Source organism: Dipodomys spectabilis, unplaced genomic scaffold (assembly GCF_019054845.1).
Source record: "Dipodomys spectabilis isolate Male_0828 unplaced genomic scaffold, ASM1905484v1 ptg000157l, whole genome shotgun sequence".
Taxonomy (NCBI): domain Eukaryota; kingdom Metazoa; phylum Chordata; class Mammalia; order Rodentia; family Heteromyidae; genus Dipodomys; species Dipodomys spectabilis.
In genome coordinates this window covers 1,211,507-1,224,302 of record NW_024870834.1, presented here as the reverse complement: position 1 = coordinate 1,224,302, position 12,796 = coordinate 1,211,507, and the positions used below count along the sequence as shown (strand labels likewise).

At 62.1% G+C, this 12,796-nt stretch overlaps 1 protein-coding gene across 2 annotated transcripts in view; it reads right to left on the bottom strand.

The window, feature by feature from the left end:
• Positions 1-975: 975 nt before the first annotated feature.
• The window catches only part of Ccdc85c (coiled-coil domain containing 85C), a 75,035-nt gene continuing 63,214 nt past the window's right edge, over positions 976-12,796 (bottom strand). The window contains exons 3-6 of one of the 2 annotated variants that reach the window (XM_042692636.1): positions 7,189-7,296; positions 3,238-3,327; positions 2,695-2,793; positions 976-1,836 (exon numbers count right to left, since the gene is read on the bottom strand). In XM_042692636.1, the coding sequence (XP_042548570.1) occupies positions 1,747-1,836; positions 2,695-2,793; positions 3,238-3,327; positions 7,189-7,296 (387 nt within the window). In that variant the 3' untranslated portion in view covers positions 976-1,746. The remainder of the gene's footprint in view (positions 1,837-2,694; positions 2,794-3,237; positions 3,328-7,188; positions 7,297-12,796) is intronic. The other variant, XM_042692637.1, reaches the window with a different exon arrangement.

Below are 12,796 nucleotides of genomic sequence, written 5' to 3'. Positions count from 1 at the left end.
TGCAGGTCTGCAGACGCCAGGAGCCACGACTTATTGCTTATTTCAGTAGTGGCCAAGCCATCCTTGTCCAAACATGGCCTACCGGGGCTCCCAGAACAGCCTCCTGCCCTGTGAACCCACACCCAGCAAGGTCACAGCTGCCTGGCCTCCAGGAAGGGGCCTAACAGCTGTAAGAGACCCAGGTGGCCCGGTGCCATGACCTGCAGGGAGGGGGTTGGGCAGCTCACCACTAGGAACAGCAGGAGCAGCACGTTTGTCCCTCCCCCACCCCACCCTAGGCCACCGAGGCTGTGGGCCTCTCCTGATTGAAGGGTTCTGGCTGGAGTGAGGAAGAGCATCTGCCCGGCCCTGGCCCCACCCTCCCCTCGGTGTGGATGCGACCCTCTGGCTTTCCCGGTGCTCGCTGTGTGGAGCTCTACGTCCCCCTGGAGGAGTAAAGCTGGAGTGGGGAACTGGAGAAGTGCGCCAGGGGCCGGTGGCAGTGGCATGGTGGCACGGCAGCCTGGCCCCTCGGGGCTGGATGTCATTTGCAGTGTGCCACCTTACCACCCATGAAGCCTCGGTTTCCTCACAGCAAATAGAACCACTTGCCTAGCACACTCTCCGGTGCCTGCGTGACCATTACATGGAACATCTCATTTCCTCCCTGGCCCCTGCCAGGACCTGTTTCACAGCTGAGGACCTTGAGCTGGGCTCGGGGAGGAAGTGGCCTGGACGCAACCAAGGCAGCAAAAGAGAGCTTGGTCCAGCTCACCCCCTAGCCGCTCCCCGCGGGTCCTCCCCGCTGGCTCTCAATGGCAAGGCCATCTAGAGCCGGGTGGTGTCAAACAGTGAGCTTGTTAAATGGAGTCTCAGGAGACCCCATTTCCCCAACAGGAACCCAAAGAAGCATCCATGAATGCCAGAACCAAGTCAGGTTCCTTCCTTCCCAGAAAGCATGTGACTGGCCAGTCCCTGACACTGCCCACTGGGGGGGGGGGGGGCACGGTGGACAGAGACCGCACCATGGACAGACAACCAGCCACGGCCTCGTTTGCCTACCTGGCCTGAGATGTGCAGCTCAGCTCCGACACTCCAGACCTTCCTGTGTAAACACAGAAGGGGCTCCCAGCAGGAGGCCTGAGACAGCTCAGCCTGCCAAGGTTAGGGAGACCTTACAGAGAGGAGGTGTCTGAGGGGGGTCGCGATGGGTGAATGCTACAAACAAGCTGGACGCCACAACCCCTAGAGAGAGAGGACCCTGAGCTTCCAGGGCTGGGGGCCAGGCAGGGCCTGACCCCCAGAGCCACCTCCTGCCAGCCGTGGAGGCGGTGAGTCCAGGTCCCGGCCTTCGCTGGGGGCAAGGGCCCTGCATCAGGATTCTGACTCCCAAGGCCTCTGGCCAGGGCTTGGGGCATCAAGGCATGGGAGGCCTGATGGATGGAACGCTCTTGATTGAAGGCGAGCCTCCGCTGGGCCTGGGCCTGGCTCCTAGAAGCAGCCGTAAAGCAGCGTCAGCCTCTTGCTAATGGAGCCAGGGCCCTGAGGGAACAAGGCTGTCTGTCCAGGCCGCTCTGCACAGGGACCGCGCCGTGGCCTCTCATCTCCCCCATTTGTTGGCATGGGACGCCGGCGATGGAGGCCTGGCTGCGTCGCACCATGGCAGCCGGGGAAGCTGTGTCCTATGTACAATTCACCACAGAGAAGGACAAGAGGGGCTAGGCCTGGGACCTCGGGAGGGCAGTCCACGTCCAGGAAAGAATGGCCCTACAAAGGTCCCTTGAACTGATTCCCAGACAGGTGCTGCCGAATGGAAGGCTTGGAGCTGGCGGCGTCACCCAGTTTCCTCCAGACCACCTGTGGGGGGAAGGGGCGCAGGAGGTGAGCACAGGCTCAGTGCAGCCAACCACCAGCCCGGCGCCGCCACTGCCTTACCACTCACTCTGCCAAACAACGCGGGTACCAGGCACCCGGGTACCAAGGAGGGAAACGGGCCCCGGAAGGCAGGAAGTGATGAGGCCTAGGCTTTGCCCACCCTTGCCATCACACTGCCCCAAGTAAGCACAGTTAAGGGCAGACTCAGCTCACAGCTCCACCAGGGAGCCTGTACAGGGGTACAGTTCAGCACGCCCCCACCAACCTAAGTCCCGGGCTCAGGCCCAGTGAAATCTCCCCCTGGCGCTGGCAAGGGAGATTGGTTCTCTAGAGAACAAATGGCGGTGCGGTGGTGGAGGGCGAGGCTCTGGGGCCCCCCAGCCCTGCAGGCCTGCGGGGCTGCCAGGGGTCCCACCTGCATCTCCAGCTCCATACTCCACCGACATCTCATCTCCCGGGCACCCGCGCAGCTAGTCCCTGTCTGCCCAGTCCTCTCGCCTGCCTGGCCAGCAGCCACTGAGGGGCACCAGCAAGCTGGGAGGCCCAATGCCAGGCACCCAGGGCACCAACGGCCGAAGGGTAGAACCCTAGGATGAAGACCGGTGCTGGGGGGGGGGGGGGGGAGGAGCAGATGGGGGCCACAAGCTCAGGCTCTATGCAGAGCCCCAGGCTGGGCCTCTGGGGAAGGTCAGACCTGGGGAACGAGATGACAGGCAGTGCTCCCACAGGCTCCACGCCACCCCCGCCATCCAGCCACCCAGCTGCAGCATGCAGGGAAGGGGGCGGCCCTGCTGGACGCGCGCCAGGCCCCTCCCCGCCCCGCCCCAGGAAGTGCCTCACGTTGCACATCTCTCGGACGATGGCCTTCTCCTTCTCGCTCAGATCCTCCTCGCAGCTGTCCTGGAGCTGCCGGTCCAGGTTCTCGTGCACTTCCAAGACCTGAAAGCAACAAGGCCCGGGAGGAGGCAGTGGGGCAGGGTGACCATCAGACAGGTGGCCCTTGCGGTGTGTGGCAGTCGCCGCTGGCAGCGATGCCAGGGAATGCCAAGTCCCCCGTCTGGTGTGCAAAGAAAGGGAGGCGGCTGGGAACAGACCTGCGCTCAACTGCAAACTCTCAGCAAGCACGGCAGCCTGGTGACACCTGTGCCTGGGGGCCCAGGCTAGCCTGACAGGCTTCAGCCCCGCCCCACCCGTGACTTTATTGAGTGCCTGTCCTGACTTCCACCACCACACACCTACCTCCCCAGCTGCAGTCGCTCAGGGTGGACGGGTGACCACGCGCCACGCTGGGACTCCTCACCACACCCTCACTCCCACCTGCAGACGCATCCCTCCTCCCGCTGCAGGACCTCAGACCGGCAGCTGCACAGCTGTGGCCCTTACCTTCATGGCGTGCACCACAGCCTCGGGCTTCTGTCCTGCGGTGCTGTAGCCCGTGGCCGGGGGCGAGGGCAGCTCCGGGCAGGTGGGGCCCTGTGGAGGAATCACACGGCCACCTTAGCTCTGACTGGCGGCACAGATTGTGTGGGGCTGAGGGAGGCGAGGCGGCTCTTCCCTGATGGCCACATCAGCAAGTCTGAAGATGACCTGGTCCCGTGTGGAACGGAGGCAAGGGGGCTGCGTGTGCAGGACCCGCAGTCTGCTTGGCAGGGAAAGTGGGGACAGCAGGCTGAGGAAGACCAGGGCAAAGCTGTTACCTGAGACCAAAGGCCACCCAGCCTCCTGGGCCCTGCTTCCCCACCCAGCCCTGCCTACGCATGGGCAGGGAGTAACTAAGCCACCAGGTCCCCAGCACCCTGGTGCGACAGCAGGGAGGAAGGAGCCTGGTTTCTGTCAGAAGCTGTCTCCACCCCGCACTCTTCTCCAGGCGGCGCTGGCACAGCTCAGTCCTGCCCTGGGCTGCAGTGTGGCCTCCAGGCCAAATGGAGAGCAGCAAGAGGCACCTCACCAGCAAAGAGGTGACTCTGAAGCCAGGGTCAGAGGATATCTGTGCAGCTCCTATGTACATGAGACGACCCCTACATACACTAAACCAGCAAAAAGCCAGGAATGGAGGCATGGCTCAAGTGGTAGAGCACCAGCCATAAATGAAAAAGCTGAGAGAGGCTGTGAGCTCCAGCCCCAGTACACAATTGAAAAAGGAAACAGTAACTGTTTCCTTCTTAGGACACAGGCTGGAAACTCCTTCCAGCCACACAGCCGTGAACAGAGCAGTCCCTTTCAATGCCACCCAGTCAAGACCACCCCACAGGGCCACTACCCCAGCCCAGAGCCTCCCACTGAGCTGGCAGCCAAGCCCTCTGCCCTCCCAGGGTGCTTCACCCACTCTGCAGGCCACACAGCCTTGGGGTCCTTGAAAGCCAGGGTGAGCAAGGTTCCTTTGGCCCCTTTTGAACCTATTACCCTCATCTGGGTAAGAAAGGGTCTCAAGTCCCAGGAGGCATGCAGACCCCCAGGAGATGCTTGAGGGCTTTCCTAAGCCCCAGCCCAGGCTACCTGACCTCTGTTGCCCAGGCCTGTCACGTGGGAAAACCAAAACAGGTCATAGGTGAGGAGTATCCTCTCTTGAGGCCACCCGGACTTGAGAAGGTGGTGTAACCACCATTGACCAGCAGGGGGTGTCGGACACATACGGAGACCCTGGGCGCCCAGCGTTGGCACTTCACCCTGGACAGCTCACATCCCTCCCTGGGGACACTGCCATAGGGTCCCAGGGAAGGCCTTGTACCAGATGGCCCTGGCACCTCTGGCCTATGTCCTTAAGTACCTACACCATGGGACCATGCAGCCCCAGGACTGATTCCCAGAGGAATAGCATGAGGGACGAAGGGACCAGTACAACCCCGCCCTCCTGGCCCACCTCGCCACAGCAGCCGGGCCTGGCATTTCCCGAGGACGCTGGCCGCCACACAAGCATATTTAATGACTGATTACAGCATGGTGCTAGCGTCAGGACTCCTGTCTCCTGGGGCCATGCCACCTCCCACTGCCAAACACCTGACACTGGAGTTAGGCCACTGAGTGCCTAAGGCCACCCATCAGGCAGATGCTTTTTCCACCAGCTCATTTTACAGGAGGCCCAATAAGCTGAGAACATGGATTGCTCAAGTCCAGCTTGCATAAACAAGCAGCTGGGCCTGGAATCTGGGACCGTACAGGAACACCAGAGCTGATGCCAAAAGTGGGGACCACAGTGCCTGTCAGAGGCACCCAAAAGCAAATACACATGCATGCACATGGAACACTACTCACGAGAGCCCCCAAAACTGAAACATCCCAAATATCTACAGAGGACTATATGACCAGCTACTGAACAGAGTACACAAAGCATGAAGGCTGATGCACGTATGAACCGTAGGCCCCACCTACATGAAACATCAGAACCGGTAAATCTAGAGCCAGCGAGCCAATCACAAGCTGCTTGAGGGAGGGGCTGGGAGGTGCTCCTGAGACCTACCGGGGAGGGGGGGGTTCTTTTGATGTTGTAATCATTCATTACACAATGCTAAATTTTACTGAAAACCAGAGTTGACTCAAAAACTTAGTCAAGCCAGGCAGGAGTGGCTCAAACCTATAATCCTAGCTACTCAGAAAGCTGAGATCTGAGGATCACAGTTCAAAGTCAGCCTAGGCAGGAGAGTTTGTGATACTCTTATTTCCAATGAACTAGCAAAAAGCCAGAAGGGAAGCTGTGACTCAAGTGGTAGAGCACCAGCCTTAAGTGAAAAAGCTAAAGGAAAGCACCCGGGCCCTGAATTCAAGCCCCAATATCAGCATTAAAAAAAAAAAAAAGCATGAAGACCAATTTCCCCAAGGGCCAGTCAGAAAGCTTGACTATAATAAACCACCTCTGCCCTGGGTCCAACAACCAGGGGACAGGGGAAGGCCACATACCCAGGCACCTGTGTTAGCCAGGACACTTCCATGCTTGGCCTGCTGCCATCCCTGAGCCCCTGACCCACAGGTGGCCCAGGTGTGGAGGAGCAGGTGCAGTCCCAGCGCCTGAAGAACCCTCTCTCAGGGTCAGGGCCAGGCATGGGATCTCCAAGGCCCAGCTAGGCCCAGAGCCCTGAGCATGGACACACTCCACAAAGCCCGGCCTCTGCCCCCATGGGCGGGCTTCAGTGGCTGCTGTGCCTGGTCTATGGGACACATGACCCCAGGACCTGCCTGCCACCGCCCTGCTCCCACGCTCCTGCCCCTCAGATCACTGCCCTAGTCCATCTCGGTGAGCAGAAGACCCCACACACATGGCCCCCCACAGACCCTTGACCTCCAGTCCCTAGCCATTGAGATCTGAAGTTCAGCTCACTCTCCTCTCCAAAATGGGGTGACAGCCTCTCATGTGAGGTGAAGTCCCCCACAAGGCCTCCTCCAGGAGGCCTCCCCCCTGCCTGTTCTGCTAACCTGGGGTGTGCCCTTCACAGGCTGCAGGGAGCAAGCCCCTGGCTGGCTGGCCCATCACCAGAGCCAGCACCTAGGAAGGAGGCTGGTATTAGTCCCCTGCGCAGCGAGAATGGAGGGAAACAGGGAGAGATGGGGGGGGGGGGGGGGAGAGGCCTGGGAACCGGGCAGCAGGCGGAGCCCGCCTCTGCCAGTGCTGCAGCCCTGCATGGCCACCGGGGCCACGGTCCAGGAGCAGGGGCACATGCACCGCCCAGGAGCCCCTCCATGCAGGACGCTGCGGCTGACCAAACTGCAAATGGCCCACACAAGACCAGGCAGTGGGTGTCCCCTCGGGGCTGATCGTGTGCACACCCAGCGCAGCGGGGGACCTCACTGTCCCCGTGGACATGAGCTGCCTGAGGTCACGGCTAGGAGGCAGGTGAGCCGGACCCATGACAGCGCCGGGCTGGCTGTCTGCTGTCGGGCAGGGTAATGGGCATACCACCCACAGGTGAGCACATTTCAGCCCACCAGCTCGGGACAGAACCACCAACCCGAGCTCCCCCGCCCCTCGCTGCGGAGCCTGGGCAGCGACCATCACCTCCAAGCTCCAGGACCGCAGTGTCCGGGCCCCGCTGAGCCACACAGAAGACTTGGGTTCCAGAGGTCCAGCAGCACCTGGAGGCTTCGCCTCTGACCGCCATGCTGGGCCATCACAGGACTCCAAGGTCCAAGGGGTCCGGGCGCTTCCCCAGAGGGCAAAGGTGAGGAAGGCACTGAGGGCCCAAGCCCTGACACTGCCAGGAGCTGCCCTGGCCACAGCGGCCGCTAGATGAGCCTGGTCTTAGCCACAGGCCAGCCATGGCGGGCTGGAGATGGGAGCAAAGGCTCTGAGACGCTGGGCCAGCACGTCTGGGGCGTGGGGCGGGAGGGGGGAGGGGCGCTTACGTTCTGGGGGACATCCTGGTAGGAGGGCGGCAGCGATGCAAGCTGGGACTCGGAGTGGTATGGGGAGAAGCCCTTCCGCAGAGTACGGAACTCTCCAGAACCCACCTGCTAGAGTGAAAAGAGAGAGGGGGTCAGACCATTAGTCCAGTGGCGGGGGGGGGGGGGGGGGGGAGGTGTGCCCTGGCCAGACCCTGGCACGCTAGACACAGCCCTCCCCTCCCGCCCTCCTCACGGCACACCAGCTGCCCAGCTGCAGGGTCCGCACACGCACCAGGCACTGCCGCTCACTGCCCATGGCGGGGAGAGGGGGGCGGGGGGGGGGACCTCTACTCCAGCACCCACCCCTCACCAGTCCCTGGGGAGACATCCTCTCCGGCCCTTGAGCCCTGTCCACCAGCCAGGCCTCCACCTCCTTCGGTGGAGGAACCTGGCACAGTGCTCCAGCCACCACCACCACTGGCCAGGGAGCGCCCCACGCCAGCTCCTGGTTTTGTCCAGGAACCAGTGTTAGTGGGAGAGAGGAAAAAAGGGAGGGAGGGAGCAAGGGGGGAAGGGGCAGGGGGAGGGAGGCCAAGTCAATGCTGGCCTTAGGAGGTTCCCAAGGACAAAGCAAAGCCCTCGGGAGGGAGGCTGGGAGCAGGGACCAGAGCTGGAACAGGTTCCGGATTCCAGGATTCCCCAGGCCCAGGTGCTGGGGGGCGGGAGAGGCTGGCACAGGCTGGCAGCCTTGTCTCACACTGAGACTTTCCTGCCCAACACTCGTCTACTTCAAAGGAGCAGAGAGGGAGCCAGCCCTGGGGCAGGTAACACGCAGCGGAATGGAACGGCCGCGCATCAGCAAGCTGTGCAGTTCCCCCACAAACCCAGCCAGGAGAGGCCGGCTGGCCAGCAGCCCTGTGAGGGGACCCTCCCCCAATTCAGCAGCCCCCCTCACCCAGCCTGGGAGAGATCCACACAGACCCGGCCGGCCCCCCCACCATGCCCAACCCTCCTCCCCTCTCCCCCCCCCCCCCCCCCACAGGCTGGACCGTGGCCTTCTGCAGGTGCAGTTAGGAGTTCAAGCTGAGACAGGTCGCCCCAGGAACCAAGGGGTAGGTGAGCTGGGACAGGCTCACCCCCCAACCAGACACCTGTCACAGCCAGCCCCCCGGAAGCCTCCGGGGCTGACATGAGCTCGGTGGGCTCTGCTGGCTCACAGGCGCTGGGTAGGGAGCTGTTTCCTGAGCCCCGGGAAGCCCTGGGTGGGACAAGAGGAGGAAGCAGCGGAAGCTGCCCCCTGCTCTCAGTGAGGTCTGGGGGCTTTGGGCATCAGGCAGGACCTTGTGTCCTACCTGCATCACACAGAAGGGTTAAAGGCCACAGAATGTCGAGCCTTTCTAGCCACTGAGCGTCCCCAGGGGTGAGGAAGGAAAGAGGTACCCTCCATCTGGGCAAAGCACTCCTCCCTGGCACAGGGGACCCTGTCCCCCACTTCTTGCCCAGCACTCTCTGGTTCTGTTCCTGGTAGCAACCAGATCTGTGAGACACACCCCCAGGCCCCACTCGAAGGCAAAACTCCCACTCATCTCTTGGCTACAAGTCTCCTGCAGAGAGCTGGTCCCAAATCCAGCAGGGCACGCCTGCGTCCTGAGGGAGTGGCCCCACCCCCTCGCCAAGGCTGCCAGAGGGAAGATGAGAAGAGGAGGTGCTGGGCACAGCCACAACCATCCATGGCAGCCAGGCTCGCTCCCGCCACCCGCGGGACCCAGGCCAGGCTGCCCCGTCCACACCCGCATGCACTCCTGAGGAGCCCCTTGGCCGCTGTGGGGAACAACAGGGCACTGGTGTGTGCCTCCGTCTCTGCCCTTGCCGGATAACATTGGGGGGGGGGGGGGGGGGGGGGAGAGGCGTGCGTCCTGGGGGCGGGGCTGTTTTCATTAGTGGCATGCCAACTCCCATCCTGCCTCTGGTAAGCATCTATAAATATGTGCATGTTCACAGAACTTTATTAGCAAGCCACAGGGCCAGGCAGGAAAAATGCACAGATCCCATTAAGGGGCGATGTGACTAATGACACATCAAATGAGCAACCATTATTGCACTTAAGTCCAAATTAAAAATCCTGCTACTTGCCATGTTGCGCCCTGGGCAGAGTAAGATCCCTAGGTGTCCATCACAGAGGGGAAGCGGGAGCTGAAATCACCTTTGAGGCTGTGCCTGACGCAGCCATAAGAAGGGTACTCTTCCACATTATAGCCCGCCCCCTTCCCAGGAGCCCTTCCCACCCCCCGCCCCCTTCCCAGGAGCCCTTCCCACCCCCCCCCCCCCCCGCCCCCTTCCCAGAACCTCTTCCCACCCCACCCCCTAGCCCTGGCTCTTCCTCAGACAGCTCCCTCTCAGACAGCCCAGCTGTGAGCCCGCTCAGGGCTGACCTAGGACTTCCGAAGCCCTTCCAGCTGTAGCCCCCCTAACACTCATTAGGAGCCTTCGGCCCAGGCATGTGGGGCTGTCCAGTGTCCGCCTGAGAGAGTTTGGGACAGGGAGCAAGGAGACTCGACTGGCTTCAGGGCCCCTATTCCACCAAGGCCCCGGGGTGGAGGTCGGCGCAGGCCTCTGCCCAGGGCCCGCATCATGGGCTGCCTGCTGGGCGCCTGCGCTTGCTGCACGACCTCCAGCTGTTGGGTGCTGGCCAGGCTCCTCAGTAGCAGGAGCGGCCAGTCCATCCCTTCCCTGCAGAGCCTCGAGGGCTCACTGGAAGCAACCCTGGGATAAACTGGCCAGCGCTGACACGGGGGACACAGACGCTGGGAATGTGGCTTAGCGGTGGAGTGCTTGCCCAGCATGCATGAAGCCCTGGGTTCGATTCCTCAGTACCACATACACAAAAGGGGAGACATGGAGACACGAGGGCTACAGCCCTCCCAGCCTGGGCAACAGGAAGGTGGTTGGCTGGCACCTTCCTGGGCTCTGCTGGGGGTCCACTCATGCCCCGTCTATCATCTCCTCAAACATGCCATCTGCAGCAGCCATCCTGTGCTCATGGGGCCTTCCAGAGCGCCCCACCCCCACCCCGGGGCGGGGCAGAGCACGGGCACTGTGAAAGGAAGTTGCCGAGTGCCCCACCCGGCAGCCTGCCCACAGGAGATACTCAGACCAGCAGGCCCAGAGCCCCCAGATTCGTTTAGGCAATGCCAACAGATCAAGACCCTCTGTGAGGCCACCCAGCAACTCTGGACTCATCTTCTGCCTGAAAGCCCTGGGGGTGGGGGGTGGGGGCGGGAAGGGGGACATTAAGCACTGAGTACCTGACCCAGAGAACCAGGTACCATTCAGCAAGGTTGGGAGGCGGGAGCCTAGTTCTACCATGGGAGAGGTGAGAGCTAGGGCAGGAAATGCCACATGAGCCAGGGCCTTGTGCAGCAACCACTGGCAACACCGCTGCCCTGCTGTGGAGTAGGCCAGACAGTGTCCAAGGCCCGGTGACCACTCTGGGGAGTGACCGGGCTGGGGAGCTGGCGAGCGCTCAGCCCATTCCCTGCTAATCCCACACCACTGACGCACCAACCTCTCAGGCCTGCTGAAGGGGGAGGGAAGCCCCGCCCACCCGCCCCGCCCACCCGGTGCCTACACATCCCCCAGGTCCAGGCCTCCCTCCATCCTCTGTCCCTAGCCATGAAAGGAAACATGGTGGGAGGTCCCAGGGCTGGTCAATGAAGTGTAGTCAATGGTCTGGGTGCCCAATAATACCTGCTCCACCCAGGGAACGCTGGCCAGGCTGGTCCCACAGGAAGCAGGGCTCAACTGCAGGACTTCCACAGGCCATCCCCCACCAGGGGCGCTGGGACTACAGGGGAAGCTGGAGCCACCCACTGGCCTGGGCTCCACGGACTGATCAAGACCAAAGCCTTCTGGGATCCAGGCTGTCCCTAGAGTAGGAGCTAACGCATGAGGGGAGCTGAGCAAGGTAGCAGCCCACAGGGCGAGTGAGGGGGCTCCCCCTGAGCCGGTGGGGTGCTGGTGACCGGTGCAGTGGGAGCGTGGAAGGGGGAGTGGCCCCAAGCCCAGTGCATGCACACAGCTGAATTTCTATAGGCCAGGGGTTCCAGTGGGGGTGATTCTCACACGGCGGGGGCCCCTTGAGACGTCTATGGCGGGTTTGTCACGAATGGAGTTGTAAGTACACGCTCGGGAGGCACCTGAGGGTGCGCCTGCCCTGTGCGTGCGGTACTGAAGCCAGACCGGGGCGCTGGAGACGCCAGGAGGGCAGTGAGAGGGACAGGCAATCTAGGCAGCCAACTGGGAGAGAACGGGACACAGATGAGGCCGCCAGAGGCCTGAGGGCCATCGGGAAAGCGGCCCTGGGTCTCAGGGCTGTTCCTGCCCCTCCTGGCTGCAGGCCCTGCCCTGCTGGGGTTGATGGCAGCCCCAGGATCCTCCCACATGGGCCGCAGGGGCTGCCGGCCCCCAGCCCCCACTGGCTCAGCAGATCGGGAGAGTCACTCACACCAGCCTGGGTTGCTCTTCCTGGGAGCCACATGGGCCGGGGGTTGGGGGAGGAAACGGGGGCAGGCACTGGCTCTACAGTCACTGGTGTGGCCTAGACAAAGCCATGCTCTGCCCTGACCCACAAGTTTCCTGCCACAGAGCCCAAACTACCACCAGCCCTTGCCAGCTCAGGGCATCCAGCGAGAAGCAGGCAGCAAAGGGCTGCTTCGGGGCCCATCTCAGTTAGTATGTGGCAAAACTGTGAGTGAGCGAATGCCAGCTCAGAGAGGGCAGCATCCAGGGAGGCACCAGGTGTCAGGAAAGGGGACACAGCAGACACTGCACAGCACTCCCCCACCCACCCCCACGCCAACTCACCACCACAAAGCCCCTCCCTCCAGCTCTACCTGCAGCCAGCTCCTCGGGCGGCCATAGGGGCGGGGCAGCTGGAAGAAAGAACAGAGTTACCCAGCTAACACGGGCAGGGCTGTCCCTCTACCCTGCCCTGTCCCTGGATGTCTGCTGGCCCGAAGCCAGGCCCTAGTGGGTTTGCTCTGCTGAAGGACAGAAGGTGAGGAGGTCCCAAAGCCACTCATAGGAGCTCCATGTTCTAGAAAGTACCGGTGTAATAAGGATTACCTGAGCATCCTGGCCTCACCCAGGAGCCCTCATAGTCTACCCCAAGCTCAAGTACTCCCAAAGAACCTTCCAGCAGACCTCTGGAGAGACCCTAAGATGGGGGAAGGGGTCTAGATCCCTGCCAACTCAGAGAGGCCAGCGGAGGACCCCACCAACACGCACAAGTGCCCTGCAAGTACTGGCACGGGAGTGGCCCAGCGCACCACCTGGATCTGCCTGGAGCTGCTCCTTCCTGTAAAGAGAACTCGTTTGTAGGCCATTAGGAACAAAGGGGCTGCTGCTCTGGCACAGAGCCTGAGGCTTCTCCCTCATTAGCGCTCAGATTAGGCAGCAGGGATTAGCTGTGCGTTCCTGTTCCACTAATGTCACTCTGCGCAGCTGCAGCCTCCTCCCCCAGGCAATTTCATGCCCCAAATCCCATTGCCAAGGCTGGCGTAGGGTCCACCGGAACCACGTGGCCTGTGGCACAGCGGGTGGCACTCAGGTCAGGCCCCCCACCACCGCA